The following is a 16,625-nucleotide window of genomic DNA, read 5'->3' on the forward strand; positions in this document are numbered from 1 at the left end:
TTCTTTTTATAAACATATTATTTAACAGAAGATTTAATTAAAGATAAAACTCCATTTGCAAATAATATTTTTAAATAAGAAAGAGGATTAAAGGATCAAATTAAGAAATAATTTTTGTATACTGTTATTATAGTATCTAATTATGATAGACAGTAACAAAATATTTATTATTTATAATTAATTTATAAAAATATTTTTATGTTGTAATGAACATATAAGAATAAGTGAGTATTAAGATTTATTTTCGTATATTTGTTTTGTAACATTAAAAATATCAAAAATGTTTTGATAAAGTTTTTAAAGTAATGTAGGTATACATTTGCAATATATTTTTATGTTGCACAAAATTTATGTAATCTTTATTATCTTTTAAATTTTGTTAAATGTAATAAAATAATAGATATAGCTGAAAATCTTCATATGTAATTCATTAAAATAATATATGCTTGATTATTCTTATCTTTAAAAAGTATATGTATAATTGTGTTCAATTTTTTATTATACATATATGATATGTATGTATATGTTATCTACCAATAAGCATATTTGTATGAAAATATATTATCTCAGCATTATAGATGGAGCATAATTTCATTATTTGTAAATTTATAATACATTTATAATAATTTATTATCTTCTTTATTGAAGATCCGAAAAAAAGCTAGATACATTATCAATTTTACTACTTGGAAGATTACGTTTTAATTGCTTCTGCTTCCCACCTTTCACACGCTCATTAACATCTAAAGTTTCAAAATACTGTACATTCCAAAACTTGATATCGTTATCATGTGAAGAAGATGCAATTAAAGTACCATCGCTGTTAACATCAAGTGCTTCAATAGAAAGATTATGTTGTCCTACTATTCCAAGATGATTATGAGGAAACAAACTGCTAGCCCTATAAATTAATGTAACAAATACATATATCATTTTAATTAATACACGAAAAAAATTATACAATAAATTTTAAACTATACCTAAGTATTCCATCTTCTCCACCTGTTATCACAACATTTTCAGTAATTGGAATCATGCAGTTTATAGCTTTTTTAGTTAAATTCGGAAATTCATCTGAATGTAGACCAAATTCTCCCCAATTATATACATACAGTTTTCCTTTACTTGTACCCACCAAAAGTTTTGTTTCAGATTTAAATAAACCAAGACATATCAGTTCCTCTTCATATTCTTCTGACTAATAAAAATTATAATTAGATAATATAATCTATTAAATTTATTTGCACTTACTTGAACATGCAGTTTCTTTCCTGGAATATTAAATGTTGTAAGACATCCATCTCCACTTGCACAAACTAAATATTTTGCTTCTTTGTTTGTTACTATAGCACTCACATAATCTTCCATCTTTTTTAATGTAAATATAGGTAGTTCTTTTGGATCTCGAAGATCCCATACTTAAATACAAGTATTATACTTAAATACAATGGATTCAATAAAATGGAAAAAAAGAAAAAAATGATACAAATATAACATACCTTTCACTATACCATTATCATCTCCAGTTGCAAACATATGTTCTCCAATTACTGTCATTGTATATACTGGTTCCCTAAAATAGATTAAATATTACTTAATGATACCTATACTTCTTATTTATTTTAAATACAATAATTATATACATACTCATGTGCATCTTCATAAAGTCTTATTAACTTTTCAGTTTGTACATCAGTGAGCATTATACATAAATCTTTAGCAGTTGAAAATAAAGTTGTACCACTGTCATTAAATTCTATGTCACGACATGCTTTCAGATGCAATTCTAAAGTTGACATCAACTCTGTTGATGTATTGTTGTATTTGTATCTATCAAAGAAATATATTTATGAAGCTATTCAAAATTATTTTACAGCATGTCAATTATATAATGTAATATTTACAAATGTATATCTCCAACAATATTAGCTACAGCGATCATATTTGAATTAGGATGAAAACATATATCTACCACATGATCTTCTGTTGTAATAGCGGGAGGATGATTTGTATTTATATTTTTTGATCTAATTATTGCTTTTACAACTTCATCTTCGTCCTCATTTGTATTTAATAAAGTTGGTTCTATGCTACAACCTTTAAAAATAAATATAAATATTATTTCTTCATAGCATTCCATTAATAATATCATTAGATTCTTGTTAATCGAGTTAATTAAGTTACAATTATTTAGATATTAAATTATATAAAATTTACTTGTATGAGCATTATTCGAATCAGGAAATTCTTCATCATCACTACTGCTCAAACTGCTGTCATCTGATGATGTTTGTATACTATCATCACTCTCATCACTTTCTTCATTCTTTTCATTGTCAAGAATAAAATTACCTAAATATTACATATATTTCATTAAAAATAAAGAAAAATATCCAATTAATATGAACACGTTAAACAATAGTTATTAATTCTTGTTAAATGATTTAAACATGTACAAATAACATTAGAGAATAACAGTATGAAATAAATATTTACTTATATTAACATAATATAAAAAAAAACGAACTTTTTTTTATTTAAGGAAAAGTACCTAAATGTCCTTTATCTGAACGCATGTTGCAAAAATGCAAAATACAATTCCTAACCCTTTTTACACAATATCTGTATATAAAATTTTTGAATAATAGATATACGTATTTACTATTTATTGAAATCTATGAAACCTAAAGATTAATATTCCCTATAAGTTGTACCATGTAAAATATATAAATACATATTCCAGCTTTTAAATGTGGGGGAAAAAATCTTATGTAATATAATTTATTATATTATTAAAATTTTCATTAATTTAACCAATAATATTAAAAAGATATTTGATTTAATTATCATTAAAATTACTGAACTGTCTAGAAATATCGAAATCTCTGTTTCAGAGGGCGTCACCGTGTAGGAAAGCCCGCCATCGAGTTCCTTACCTAACTACAGCAACTGTAATCAGAATAGATGTAGCATGGTGAATCATGGCGCTACGTGATTTGAGAAAGATATATTTTTCATAATATAAAAACGATTCTTTTTCGTAGCCAGTTTCATATTTACTTTAATTTTAATATGGAAACCCGAACGAACGAGCTACTAACAACAGGCCCTATAGCGACGATTAAAGAAGAGCCACTTGATCAAACTGGCGCGAAGCAAGATGTGCAACAATCTCAAGTGCAGGGCGTTTGCATTGAGGAAGAGTGTGAACAACGTATCGAATGCACAACCGAGGGCCAAGAAAATGAGACACGAGCATTTTTATCAAAATGTGTATTCTGTGGAAAGACATTTGCTTTCGGCGATGATCCAAAACTTTTAGAATGTTTACATGCAGCATGCTCGACATGTGTTAATAGTAAACTCAACGATCACAACACGTCGGTCGATGTGGATGTTTTGTGTAAGGCTTTACTATATGTCTGTATTTGTAACTTTATTAAACCTCTGAGATTTTTCTTTTCAGTAAGTGACAAACCTCCTAGTTTAATGATATTGGATTAGATCTTCAATTAGATTCAATTAGATCTTCTCTATGAAACGATTTACTAAACAGTGTTAACTTTCTTATGGATGGAAAAGATAAAATGATAAAAACTATACAAAGATTTTTCAATGCATTTAATCAATCCGGAATTTAATTTCATTTAAAAATTGAAATTAATTTTCAAAAAATTAGTAACATCAGTTTAGATCATAATATTGTTCAATTTTTGTTTATCTTTCTGTATAATAATATTCGTAAATGTTAAAACAACTTATTGAACAACAGAAATCACAATACATGTTTTCATGATTATTTAAATTATGTTTTAAAAATATATTCATGATACATAGTAATTTTATATTAATATAATTCATACAATATTTTATATATAGATATATCATATAATACTTACATCATATCTTTATATTGTTACAGTGGAAAGTAATGTGATTGCTTGTCAAATATGTAATGTCACTACACAAGCAGAGAATTTAATTGAAAACCGATTCTTATCGAAATTTATAGAAGAAGATAATAGTCCAGGTACTGATGATGAGTCTAAAGAAACAGAAGAAGAGAAAAAATGTACCAGCTGTCATGATAATGCCAATGCTACAAGTTGGTGTGTAGAATGTGAAGAATTTATATGTCAAAACTGTGTTATGGTAATGAAAGCAATACTTAGTATATATACGTAGTATGTTTATTAAATATATTTTTTTTAGAAATAAAATAACAATTATTTTAAATTTTTCTTTCCTAAAGGCACATCAGAGATTAAAAATAACAAAAGATCATACAATTAAACCAAAGGATGAAGTTGCCAATGATAGGGATAATGTTAAAAGGAATAACAAAAAAATACCTGGCTATTTATTTTGTACAATTCATTCACACGAACAATTATCTTTATTTTGTCAAACATGTGATAAACTTACTTGTAGAGATTGTCAGTTAAGTGAACACAGAGATCACAAGTACAAATTTATTCATGAAATTGCTGCTGAAACCCGTGCTTCTGTGTCAACTTTACTTAAAGAAGTGAGGTAACTCTTCTATTTTTATATTTTTCTTTAAATATATTTTCTATGAAAATTAAACTTACTTTTTTTAAATTATTTGTACTGTTTATATTTTAAGTTAATCTATTTCGCAGTTATAAACGAGTTTTATTAAAAAGCGCAATGAAAGTCATAGAAGATAGACAGGTTCTTATTTTAGAAAAAAAGAAAAATTTAGTGCAAGACATAACACAAATGGTGGTGCAGTAAGTATTATGAAGTTTATATTCCAAGTTTAAATTTGGAATGTAATTTTTATGTAAAGATTACATAATATCTTTTTACACAGATTAACAAATGCAATTAATACAAGAGGAAAACAATTGGTTATGCGCTTAAATGAAGTTTGTGATCAAAAGCAAAATACATTAAATGAGAAAAAAGTTGCTTTAGATCAGTTATCAAAGCTTACTGATCACTGTATTCAATTTGTAACTCATGCCTTAAAAAAGGGGTCAGATATGGAATTACTTTATAGCAAAAAGTATGTATTTAAAATATTATATATAAATATAATATAAATGTAAATGTTCTATCATTTTCTCATAGATCTGTTACAAGTCATTTACAAAGAATAAAAAGTAGACGGGCTGATATTCCAAATCCAGAAATACCAGTTAGAATACATCTATCCTTGGAGAAAGTACCAGATTTGATAAAAGGTTAAATTAATAATAATAGGTGCTTAATTATATGTTATTAAATAGGTAGTTTATGGTATTGCTGTTAGTTAAAGCTATTTCATATTTTTAATTAGTAACTTAATATTAGTAACTAAATATTCGATTCGTACAGTATTAAATGTTTGATCTCCTTTTTTTTTTAAATTTTAGTGGTTTCGTCTATTGGAGCAATAGTAGTGGATGGTAGAGTATATCCTTCAATATCTCCATTGGGTGGAGTAAATACACCATCTATGTCATATAATGAAACACAGACAGATCAGAAGCAAACAACCAGTTTGTCAAATGTACATATGGATGGTTCTTCCATAACTGCACAATTACCTGTTGCAACACAACAATCTAATAGTATACAACAAAATTCCTATCAACAAGTGCCTCTTCATGTAACGTCACAGCAACAGCAACAAACACAGTCGCAAAATTATATGCAACATTATCCTATGAATAACATGCCACCTCGGTCATCACCACAAGCACATCAACCGCGTGTACCATATCCAGTTAATTTTAACAACAGATTGCAACAACCAATAATGATGCAACAACGTCCTTTGGGAAGTTGCCATCAACAAGTAACGTCGTCTACGCATCCTCATCAACAAGTTCACATAGATCAACTTGGTCAAAACACTAGTTTACGTGGACTTCTTGCACATAATCCGCCACCTTTCCGATCTTCTACGAATCATGTGTCGTATCGATTACCACCTTATAGATATCCTTCGAACAATCCTCAACGACCAGTACCACCACCTGCATATCAACCAACAAATACATCCATGGTATCTGGTATGAGACTTCAACAATGCAATCCAACTTCTCCATCCACGCCACATATAAATTATCCTATGCAGCAACCACCTACAGCTCGTTGGCACATTCCCCAAAATGTCAATCCTTGTCTTCCTTTTTATACTTCCCGTCATCAATCGAATACACCTGCCATGTCAGTTCCTACTAATGATACTTACAAGATAACATTAAAAAATCAACAATCAAATGTAAATCAAAAATATAATACACAAACGACTACTGCTTCTGATACTCCACCACAATTGCAAAGTTCAGTGTCTGTTGGTCATACAGTTAGTTCGTCAGTACCTAAAACGCCTAGTCCTGTGCCTCCTGGAAAATCAGATGAAACTGAAAAAAGTTTAGACAAATTTTGTCAAAAATCTTTGAATGATTTAATGCTTACTATCGCAAAATTAGATAGTAATGGAATTGTAGTAATACCAGAAGCTCAACGAAATCAATTAGATTCTGCCCAAGTAGATAGTTCAACTGATGAAGGGTTGAATCCAATGACTGAGAATTCATCAGGTAAATAATAAAAATAATTGTTAACTGTTATTCAAAATACCGTGCATCATATCACATATATCTTACGTACAAACTATAATAAATGTATTTATATAATTTATGTTCAATAGATAATTCAAAAAATACTGCAGCATCGATGACAAAGGATGACCCCAATGAAGACTGGTGTGCAGTATGCATGGATGGAGGAGATGCAGTATTATGTTGTGATAAATGCCCAAAAGTCTTCCACTTATATTGTCATATTCCTAGTTTAAAATCGTTTCCTGAGTAAGTATATAAATAATATAATATAATGTTTATTGTTTAATTGCTAATATCCAATTTTTTGCACACTAGTGAAAGTGAAACTTGGCAATGTATGTTATGTACAAATGTACTAGATTGCTCAGATGATCCACCAAGTGAAAAAAGACCAAGCGGAATGAGTGCAAAAGAATTACGAATTGCACAAAGAATTGTATTAGAACTTTATTGTCAATACGAGCAAAGCTTACCTTTCCGTGAAGTAGTATCTAGTGAGGTAAATTTATTTTATAAAAATTTTTAAAATATATAGGAAATATCAGGAATATAAAAATCATTATTTTATTTACTACTAATAGATAGTTGACTATCATCGTATCATAAAAAAACCAATTGCACTAGATGTAATTAGAGATAAATTGAAAGCTGAGCATCCAGATAATTACACAGATTTGAGACAAGTAATGGCAGACATCAGATTGATGTTCAAAAATGCTTTTACTTATAATCCTGTAAGTTTTGTTAAAGAATTAGAAGATATAAAATTTTTATAAAAATAAGCATGTCATTTTTATAAAATCATATGTTTTTATTTTATTTAGGTTGAATCGCAAGTGTACCAAGAAGCACGAAATTTAGAAGAGTTTTTTGAAAAATTATTATTAAAATGGGCACCAAATTACGCGTACGACGATCCTTTTCTTTCGGCTGACAAGGATGAAGACGAAGAAGTGTTCCCTCCTAATAGAAAATACCGTCGTATACTTACAGACTAATTTTTACTTTTCGTAATTGAAACACGTAAACAAATATATTATTTTTAAATTACATAGGAAAATTATATTTCAATATAGTGAACATTTCTTAGTTATATTTAATATTGCTTTTTGCGTTTAATTAATTGATAAAGTACATTGATAAATATTGACACGTACTAACAAAATAATTGAATAGACATTTGTAATTGTAGTATAGACTTCTTCACATTTTACGTTTGGTGAAGAGAATTTCACTTTATGCTTAATATTATGAGCTTCTTGCATGAATTTATAAATTAAAAATGAGAATATTTTATTTCATAAATTTAGTTCATAAAATATTTATCATTTAATTATTTCATTAATTGAATTATTAAAAAATAATTATATTAATTTTACACTAAAATATTTCAGTAAATATATAAGTATTTTTTTATAAAGTATTACGACTTTATATATATATATATGTATATATATATATCTTTATACATATATGTATATATATATATCTTTATACATATATATATATATATATATATATATCTATATATACACACATATATATAGATTGTGATCTGTATGTTGAGAAGTATTGCAGAATTGAATTGAAAATACAAAAAATGGAAAAAAGAGATTTATATAAACATATGACCAATTTTTGCATTTTCAACTCACTTTTGCAATATACTATATAGTACAGCATATTCTGTATATTTGTATCATCATTCTAACAAAATTCTAGAAAATAGATGTTGAATTGCTTGTTGATAAAAGGTTAGAGTCGACTATGTTATAGTAAACTTACTGACTGAAAATTTTATAAACCAATATCATTTTTAAAACATTTTGTTTTAAAAAAGCTGTTTAAATGTTAATATTCTGACGTATTTAACTAAATACATGTTTGTTACACGACAGTATACAAATATCGAATTGTATTAACAGTTTCAACATTTCAATCTTTTTTATGCTTATGTCTTATTTTATTATAATTTTATTTAAATTATCTTATATCAAAGTATTTTAATTATTACATTTACTTGGCAGTATCAAAATGTAGATGTAAATTTAACTGTGTTAAATTTCACACAGTATTGTATTACACCAAGTTCATGTATGACATACAAAATAATCTTGCATAAAATATACAAAGTGGAACTTTTTTTAATTTCATCATTGTTTCCATGATTGTAATTTTTAATAAAAATTATGCTCACGAAAGATTTGATATTAAATTATTTTACTATAATAAAAAGATTAATAATTTTAAAATATATTGCATCATAATTTAAAAAATATATTACGTATATCAGAATATAATTTTATTATAAAAAATGAAATTAATTCGTAATGGTTTCATAAATATAATAAATTTATGTAATATTGCACTATACTCTTATATAAATTTTAACAATAATAAAAATATTAAAAAATTAATAGCGGTAAACATTATTGTCACGTACAAATTTTTAAGTATATATTTAAATATTTATTCGTTATTTAAAGTAATCTTTTTCATCGAAAGATTGTAGTCGTAATTGTTTTTATATTTATTACAGGTATATCTTTAATTATTAACAATAATTTATTGTTTTTAAATAGTGTCAAATTCTATTCAATAATTTATTATTTTAAAGAGTTTTTTCTTCTTTTTTCTCCTCTTTCCTATCTCTATCTTACGCACTTTACTTATTTAAAATGTATATATAAAATTGATATATGTACATATTATACATTTATTTAAAAATATTTTAAATATTTTAAATAGTGAGAAATATTTGAGCATTTGTAATAAAGAATCATTGGTGCTTTCTATATATGAGGGGAATATTTTTGCGAATAACCAATCAGATGCTGGTAACCAGTGTAGGTAACTGTCTTTTTACGTTACAATATAAATTGTATTTACATATATACATTACTTTTGAACTGTCAGCCGGTTTGTAAGCAAATACTTTATTCAAAAACTTATTAATGAATGTAACAAATTTAATTTATAATGTACTTTATATTACTTTTATAACTCTTTTTTATTTCAAGGTATATGAAAATATAAGTATTTTAATTTTAGCTGATTAATTGAGCCTTCTTTGCGATATATATATATATATATATATACGTACATGTGTACGTGAGTGTAATTTTTCTTTTATTATAATTGAAAATTTTTTAATAATTGTCGCTATCTTACTTTATTATAACTTTAAACAAAAAACAAAACATTTTTTTTAAAGATGAATTTAAAAATATTAAATAAATTAGAAAGAATTAATAATGTTGTGTAAGACTTATATTTTTAAAAGGATAAAAATAATCTTATACTTTTAAAAATGTCATAAAATAATTTATATTTCTGTATTTGTATGTGTTCATGTATATAAATTATTGAAATATTTATATTTAAATGATATTTACGTGTTAAAATTCCATGCTCATTCAAAACATGGACTTAGAAGCATCTGTAGTTGAGCGTTTACAAAAATTAAGACAGTGGCAATTAGAGCAACAAGAACGATTATTAAAGCAACAACAGATGCAAAGGCAAATGTTAACTCAGAAACAAGATTGTATGTATAAAGCACTTGAATTATCAATACAAGAACTTGATCTTAACGAAGATATATTAAATACAAATAATTCAAATGAATTTGTTGAAAATACTGAGATTAATAATGAAAATTTAATTACGTTGCATGGCAAGTCACAAATGAAAGAAAATTATGTACAAATAGTAAATAAAACTGATTCATCATGTCTTAATGAAAATATAGATAATAGTTTTAGAAATGTAATTTCACAACAAAAATCACCAACACAGAGGTTTATTGAAGATACAATTAATATTGAAAGTCAGATAAAAAAACAGTCAAAAGATAAGACAATGTGTAATATAAAAAATGAAATAAAAGTGGAAAAACAATTAGAACAATTCATTATAGATGGAATAGCACCATTACCATCTGTTAAAACTAATGTTAATCGTATTTCTATTGATGATATACCAATTTCCTCCCCAAAAAAAGATTTTCATACATTGCTTGAAGAAAGATTAAAAGACAGTGAAAATGAACATCTTCAAAAGTTTAATACTAATTTAGGGAATAAAATTAAAAAAAAACCATTTTTAAAAAAAGGGGAAGGTTTAGCTCGATTTAAATTGAATCAACAATCACAACTTTCCATACAAAAAACAAAGTTGCATACTATGTCATTTACTAACAATACAAAATCTGGATCTAAATGTTCTACAAATGAAAATAAATGTAATAGAACTTCAAAGAATGCACAGTTGCCAAGAAAGACATATCATACAAATGAAGCCCAAAAACATTTATGTTTAAAGAATGTTTCATTACCAAAGAAGAAAGTTTGTACTAAATCTGAATCCAATACTTCAACTACATATTTAAAAGATTATATCAATAAAATGAAAAATACAGTTGAATTAAATACTTCAGATTTTCATTCTGGAACCCAAAAAGAATTAGAAGAAGTACGAATATTTGAATTGTTAGAAGAAAAAGCAGAGAATTCTAGCTTTTGTTCTACATCTAGTGCAGTTACTGCATTCTTACAACAATCAACACCATTTAAAGTAAGAAATGCTGGATATAAAACAGAAAATAGTTTGTATAATGCAAAACAAGTTACTCCAAAAAGTAACATACCTAAAGAACAATTGGCTGTAAAGTCTAATCAAGTATGTAAAAGTATGAAGTTCAATAAGGATACTGAATTTCGTGATTTTTTACCTTCTATAAATCAGAAGAGAGAATTTTTACAAGATGCTAGCGAGGACAATAAAATGAAATCAAATAGAAATAGATATATTTTATTAAGAGATCAAATTCAATCTATGCATAATGAACAGAATTGTTTTAATAAAATTAATGTTCCTATCATTGAAAATGACAAGAAAGAAGATGTTAGTCGTCATGTTAGATTTTCTGAATTTAATGAATACAAAACAATTGGATTAACAGATACATCAAGTATATCAACTGAATCATTAATAATAAAAAATTTTTCAGATGAAAAGATTTGGAGTGATTCTTCTGTAGAAACATCTATTTCAGAAACATTACCAGTATCTTTTGAAGCATCACAATCTTCTGTAATGGAAAATAAAATGCACAAGACACAAATCTGTGAAGATATAATAGAGAACAATGATTTTACTTCTAACACAGATATGTGTCAATATGTTTGCCCTAAAGATGAATCATCAGATAGTGAGGACCAAACTTTTAATGATGAAACAAGTAATTTGCATAAATGTGATCAAAATAATTTAACACCACAAAAGATCGATGATTTTTACAATATTGAAACATTAAAAAAGCATACAGAACTTTGTGACGACAAAAAAATAGATGAATATGTAAATAATTATGATAATGTGGTTGAAGATCAAGAAAATATAAAAGACTTACAAGAAACAGATGAAACCATTTTTAAATCAGAGCTTCTAAAAAATCGTTTATTGGAACTTGAACAAGAGATCAATATATTTCGCAAAGAAAATACAGCTTTATCTATGCAGCGTAAAAAATTACGCGAAGATTATCAAAACTTTCGTAAAGAATACGCAGAAAAAGAAAAAAAATTTGAAGAAAATAAAAAACAAATAGAAGAACGTTTACAAGAAGAAAGAAAAAAGCTAGCACGTGAAAAATTTGCATTAGAAAATAGAATACGAGATTCACAAGAAAAAGCTCAACAAAGTAAATTAGAAAGGCAAGAAATTCAGAATCTGAAGCAAGAAATAGAAAAATTGGTGGAAGAAATGCATATAAAGGAAAGTAGATGGAATGCAGCACAATCGAGACAAAGGTGTCAAATGAGAATATTAAGAATAGAAAATTCAAAATTGAAACAAGAAATAGAAGAACTACAAAACTTAAAGAAAAATGTTAGAAATAAAGGCAGAACTGAAACTTCTATAAATACAAGAGCAATTCATCAAATTAATAAACGAATTAAAATGCAGTTTAAAGACTCTCAGAAAGTTAATGATGCTTCATTAGATGATGATCAAAAACTGATAGAACCAATACTTAACGATCAGAATATAGATAAAGAAAAAGAACGTAATTGTAATGATGGTAAAAATATTATGAATGATAAACCACAAAAAAGTCAAATAACTATATCAGATATTGTTAAAAAACGAAATCTATATGAAAATTTAATCAAAGAAGCAACGTTAGATTTAACAGAAATTCCAGAAAAATTTGATGCTCTTGAAAATTTAAGTGAATCTAAGTCAGATCCAAACAATATATTGAAAAAAGATGGTCAAACAAATACTATAAAAAGTAAATGTGAGAGATTACATAAAGAATATGAAGTATCTTTTAATCATAATGATGACAATATTCAATTACATATGCAAAATGATTACAAATGTTTTGTTGAAGATAATAAAAAAGATTTAACATCATCAACAGATAAACTACTTAATCTAGACATAGATGAGAAATCTTCATCTTACAGAAATAATACTAATACTGATAAACAAAGTATGATACAGATTGAACACACAGATGGCTCTATTGAATATCGATTTACAAATGGAAATATTAAGAAGGTGTTTCCTGATCAAGGTGTAACTAAATTAATGTATTATAATGGAGATGTTCGTGAAACTAATAGAGATGGAAGAATAAAGTATTTTTATGCATCAACACATACATGGCATACAACAATGCCGGATGGTTTAGAGATTTTAGAATTTGCTGAGTAAGTTTATTTTTATCACTTCATTTAATTATTCGATTGTGAATTTTAATGTATAAAATTTTATTATTCAGTGAGTTTTATTATTATTATTTTTATTATTTGTTTTATTATTTAGTGGTCAAGTAGAAAGAAGATTACTTAATGGTACAATAGAGGTATCATTTCCAGATGGTTCAGTGCGAATCTTAGAATTAGATGGTACCGAAAAATGGACATTACCAGATGGAACATTAATTCAAATTCTTACTAATGGTGAAAAAATTCTTACTTTACCAAATGGACAATGTGAAATACATACTAGTACTCATAAGGTAATAAGCAACAATATTTAATATTTAACATTTAACTTTAATTTTAATATTTTACAAGATATATGTATATATAAAATTTCTTACTTTTATATATGATTTAGAGACGTGAATATCCTGATGGAACCATTAAACTAATTTATCTCGATGGTACACAAGAAACACGATATTCAAATGGAAGAATACGTTTTAAGGATAAAGATGGTAATCTTATAAGGGATTCTTATCAATAAAAACTATATCACACTTAGTAAAGTTGAAAATAGCATGAAATAATGAAGTTTTATTTAATATATATTTTTAGTAATAACAAGTAGTTAAGTAATTAAAATTGTAATTAGATGTAATATTTAAAATATGTTGTATGTAAATTAAAATAAAAATGAATTTTTTACTGTTTTACATAAAATATAATGTTACTTCTAAATCGTAAGTATTTGATTGATAACCTTAACAGAACAAATCAGATTATATGATCTGTAGCAATGCTTTTGAAGTTAATTAGCAAAATCAATCTGAATTATTCCACAGTCGGTTATTCATGTACTAAACGTTATACAAGTTGATTTTAATAGAAAATATCAGTCAACGTGTAAACACTATCTAGATTCTAGATGTATACATTTAAGGTTTATATGAAATCCCACCTTTATGAAAATAGCGTAACGAATGTGCGAGATGCTTTTATGGATAACCTATTGTGTGCTTGGTTTCGAGCAATGTTGATTTAAAAAATTTGATTGTTAATTTATTATAACGATGTCTAGACGTTCAAGTTTTCAGAAATGGATTGTAGGATTTGGTGCATTAGGTAGTGCGATGGTCTTTTATCCACATGAAAATGATAATAATAATCAATTGACACAAACGGATAAATCCAGGATATTTTCTACATCTTGGAATTACAACTGGGATAGGTTGTATTTGTAGTTATTGTTATTATTATTATCAATAAAAATATTACTATTTTCATAATATAATTCTATCTAATAGAATAGCATATAATTCTATTTTATTTCTCTTTTATTATGCATCGTAAATAAATAAATAAAGAAACTTAAATATTTCTTGAATAAATAGTTGATGCTAAGATTAAAAACTTTTTTATTCATTTCTTCTTAAATAAATCATAATTCATTATTTCATTTGAGATTTTGACACTATTTTATTTAGATTATTAGATTTTTATCTATTTTATTTTTATTTAGAATTATTAAATTTTATCGCTATTTCATTAATAAATATTTGTCGTTCTTTATATGATGTTATATATCCTCTTTTTTTTAAACATTTACTTCTAATTCATTACTTTAATTTTATTGTTCGACTTACCTAATTTTATTTTTAGGAGAGATCCAAAAAGTTTAGTAAAACCAATGAAAATAGATGATGAATTTAATCGGAATACATATAACAAAAAATTGATAAATAAAACAGCAAAAGCTATACGTCATATAATTCTAATTCGTCATGGGCAATATAATACAGAAGCTAAAACAGATGCAGATGGAACACTTACAACTTTTGGTCAGTATCTTCTATATATGTATATAGTAAAATGTACTATTGTGACCATAAATTGTTAAAATGTTATAAAGGTAGACAACAAGCTGAAGCAACAGGAAAACGATTGCAAGAATTAGGTTTCTCATATACTTCACTTATACATTCAACAATGACAAGGGCACAAGAAACTGCTAAAATTATAGAATCGTTTCTTAAAAACATAACAGTAAAGAGTGATTCACTTCTTAATGAGGGTTCACCAATTCAACCTGAGCCTCCATCATCTAATTGGAAAGCTGAAATAAATGTAAGAATATTATTGTATATATGAATTTAAGTTTTTATTTATATATTTTCTTTGATTTTCTTTGAAATTTGAAATTATATTAGCTAAAATAATATTGAATAATATTAATGTATTTCAGTATTATATAGATGGACCTAGGATAGAAGCTGCCTTTAGAAAATATTTTCATCGTGCAGATTTCAGTCAAGAAAAGGATTCTTATACAATTCTTGTTTGCCATGCAAATGTTATTAGATATTTTGTATGCAGGTAAACTACTCGCTGACTCGTATTAAATGTTTTTTTATTAATAACGTTTATGTTTTTCATTAATAATGTTTTCTTTAATAGTGTAATATTTATTTCAGAGCATTGCAATTTCCACCTGAAAGTTGGTTACGATTAAGTTTGAATCATGCCAGTATTACATGGATTACTATTTATCCTGATGGTATTGTGAAATTATTGGCATTTGGTGATTCAGGACATTTGAATCCAAAATTTTTCTCATAATTGAATTAAATATAACATATCATTTTATTTAATAAAATATATTCGTGTCATCTATATTTTATATCATTCTATATAAATTTTACAAATATGTATTTTTTAAATACTAATTTTATCAATGAAAGTTTATAATTCATTAATAAAATAATTGAACTATTAAAAATCAAAGACAATGTATTTAAAGACAGATAAAAAATCATACATACATTTATATTAAGTCTTATTATTAGACTTTATCTAAACAAGATTTATATCTCTTATGTTCTCCTTGAAACAAAGTTATTTGCAAATAAATAAATGTATTTATTGTGATTTATTTTGTATATGTATATGCATTTTTTGTAAATGTATACCTTTTTTATATACACATTTACTTACGATATATCATTGTTAGATTAAATCAATTTTAGATTTCCGATTCATTTTGTTAGATTTTTAAAAATATTTTGAAAAAAACATCTATTCTAAGATTATAAATATCTAGTTTATTGTATATGTACATGCATATATGTTTGTGGAGTAAGGATAATTAAATTATGTTTTAATCATTAAATTTATAATAAAATATGATTTTAACTTAATATAAATTTCAATAACTTTTTAGTAGAATTGAATTTCTTTTTAACAGAAAAAGGTAATAATTGATTTCAATACCAAGGAAATTATTTTAAATTTACCGGTAAATAGTATATAGAATACTAGTATATTATAT

The 16,625-nt window shown here is 25.5% G+C and overlaps 4 protein-coding genes across 4 annotated transcripts; 3 read left to right on the forward strand and 1 right to left on the reverse strand.

The window, feature by feature from the left end:
• Positions 1 to 623: 623 nt before the first annotated feature.
• LOC122532224 (WD repeat-containing protein 55 homolog) lies at positions 624 to 2,694 on the reverse strand. Its single transcript, XM_043660806.1, has 8 exons — positions 2,552 to 2,694; positions 2,218 to 2,352; positions 1,905 to 2,097; positions 1,648 to 1,830; positions 1,500 to 1,573; positions 1,252 to 1,418; positions 981 to 1,198; positions 624 to 901 (listed from the first exon to the last, which is right to left on the reverse strand). The coding sequence occupies exons 1-8, from the start codon at positions 2,574 to 2,576 to the stop codon at positions 640 to 642; spliced, it is 1,257 nt and encodes a 418-aa protein (XP_043516741.1). The 5' UTR covers positions 2,577 to 2,694; the 3' UTR covers positions 624 to 639.
• A 224-nt stretch (positions 2,695 to 2,918) lies between these two features.
• Positions 2,919 to 7,900, forward strand: LOC122532223 (E3 ubiquitin-protein ligase TRIM33). Its single transcript, XM_043660805.1, has 11 exons — positions 2,919 to 3,403; positions 3,923 to 4,152; positions 4,253 to 4,533; positions 4,644 to 4,754; positions 4,838 to 5,032; positions 5,098 to 5,210; positions 5,382 to 6,557; positions 6,668 to 6,827; positions 6,897 to 7,080; positions 7,163 to 7,315; positions 7,406 to 7,900. The coding sequence occupies exons 1-11, from the start codon at positions 3,073 to 3,075 to the stop codon at positions 7,577 to 7,579; spliced, it is 3,108 nt and encodes a 1,035-aa protein (XP_043516740.1). The 5' UTR covers positions 2,919 to 3,072; the 3' UTR covers positions 7,580 to 7,900.
• Positions 7,901 to 9,905: 2,005 nt separating this feature from the next.
• On the forward strand, positions 9,906 to 13,961 carry LOC122532222 (centromere protein J). Its single transcript, XM_043660804.1, has 3 exons — positions 9,906 to 13,303; positions 13,419 to 13,614; positions 13,716 to 13,961. The coding sequence occupies exons 1-3, from the start codon at positions 9,990 to 9,992 to the stop codon at positions 13,842 to 13,844; spliced, it is 3,639 nt and encodes a 1,212-aa protein (XP_043516739.1). The 5' UTR covers positions 9,906 to 9,989; the 3' UTR covers positions 13,845 to 13,961.
• Positions 13,962 to 14,045: 84 nt separating this feature from the next.
• On the forward strand, positions 14,046 to 16,215 carry LOC122532225 (serine/threonine-protein phosphatase PGAM5, mitochondrial-like). The gene is made up of 5 exons (XM_043660807.1): positions 14,046 to 14,528; positions 14,960 to 15,138; positions 15,210 to 15,424; positions 15,543 to 15,673; positions 15,772 to 16,215. The coding sequence occupies exons 1-5, from the start codon at positions 14,371 to 14,373 to the stop codon at positions 15,914 to 15,916; spliced, it is 828 nt and encodes a 275-aa protein (XP_043516742.1). The 5' UTR covers positions 14,046 to 14,370; the 3' UTR covers positions 15,917 to 16,215.
• The last annotated feature ends 410 nt before the right edge of the window (positions 16,216 to 16,625 follow it).

The sequence above is a fragment of the Frieseomelitta varia genome, unplaced genomic scaffold (genome assembly GCF_011392965.1).
Source record: "Frieseomelitta varia isolate USP_RPSP 00005682 unplaced genomic scaffold, Fvar_1.2 scaffold_443, whole genome shotgun sequence".
Taxonomy (NCBI): domain Eukaryota; kingdom Metazoa; phylum Arthropoda; class Insecta; order Hymenoptera; family Apidae; genus Frieseomelitta; species Frieseomelitta varia.

Coding starts and splice junctions, on each gene's coding strand:
- LOC122532224 (XM_043660806.1), bottom strand. CDS start 2,576: ATGCGTTCAGATAAAGGACATTTAG. Junction 2,098..2,217: donor TTCGAATAATGCTCATACAA/GTAAATTTTATA, acceptor TTATTTTTAAAG/GTTGTAGCATAGAACCAACT. Junction 1,199..1,251: donor GAAAGAAACTGCATGTTCAA/GTAAGTGCAAAT, acceptor AATTTTTATTAG/TCAGAAGAATATGAAGAGGA.
- LOC122532223 (XM_043660805.1), top strand. CDS start 3,073: ATGGAAACCCGAACGAACGAGCTACTAACAACAGGCCCTATAGCGACG. Junction 6,558..6,667: donor AATGACTGAGAATTCATCAG/GTAAATAATAAA, acceptor TATGTTCAATAG/ATAATTCAAAAAATACTGCA. Junction 7,316..7,405: donor ATGCTTTTACTTATAATCCT/GTAAGTTTTGTT, acceptor TATTTTATTTAG/GTTGAATCGCAAGTGTACCA.
- LOC122532222 (XM_043660804.1), top strand. CDS start 9,990: ATGCTCATTCAAAACATGGACTTAGAAGCATCTGTAGTTGAGCGTTTA. Junction 13,304..13,418: donor GAGATTTTAGAATTTGCTGA/GTAAGTTTATTT, acceptor TTTATTATTTAG/TGGTCAAGTAGAAAGAAGAT. Junction 13,615..13,715: donor TACATACTAGTACTCATAAG/GTAATAAGCAAC, acceptor TATATGATTTAG/AGACGTGAATATCCTGATGG.
- LOC122532225 (XM_043660807.1), top strand. CDS start 14,371: ATGTCTAGACGTTCAAGTTTTCAGAAATGGATTGTAGGATTTGGTGCA. Junction 15,425..15,542: donor ATTGGAAAGCTGAAATAAAT/GTAAGAATATTA, acceptor AATGTATTTCAG/TATTATATAGATGGACCTAG. Junction 15,674..15,771: donor ATTAGATATTTTGTATGCAG/GTAAACTACTCG, acceptor TATTTATTTCAG/AGCATTGCAATTTCCACCTG.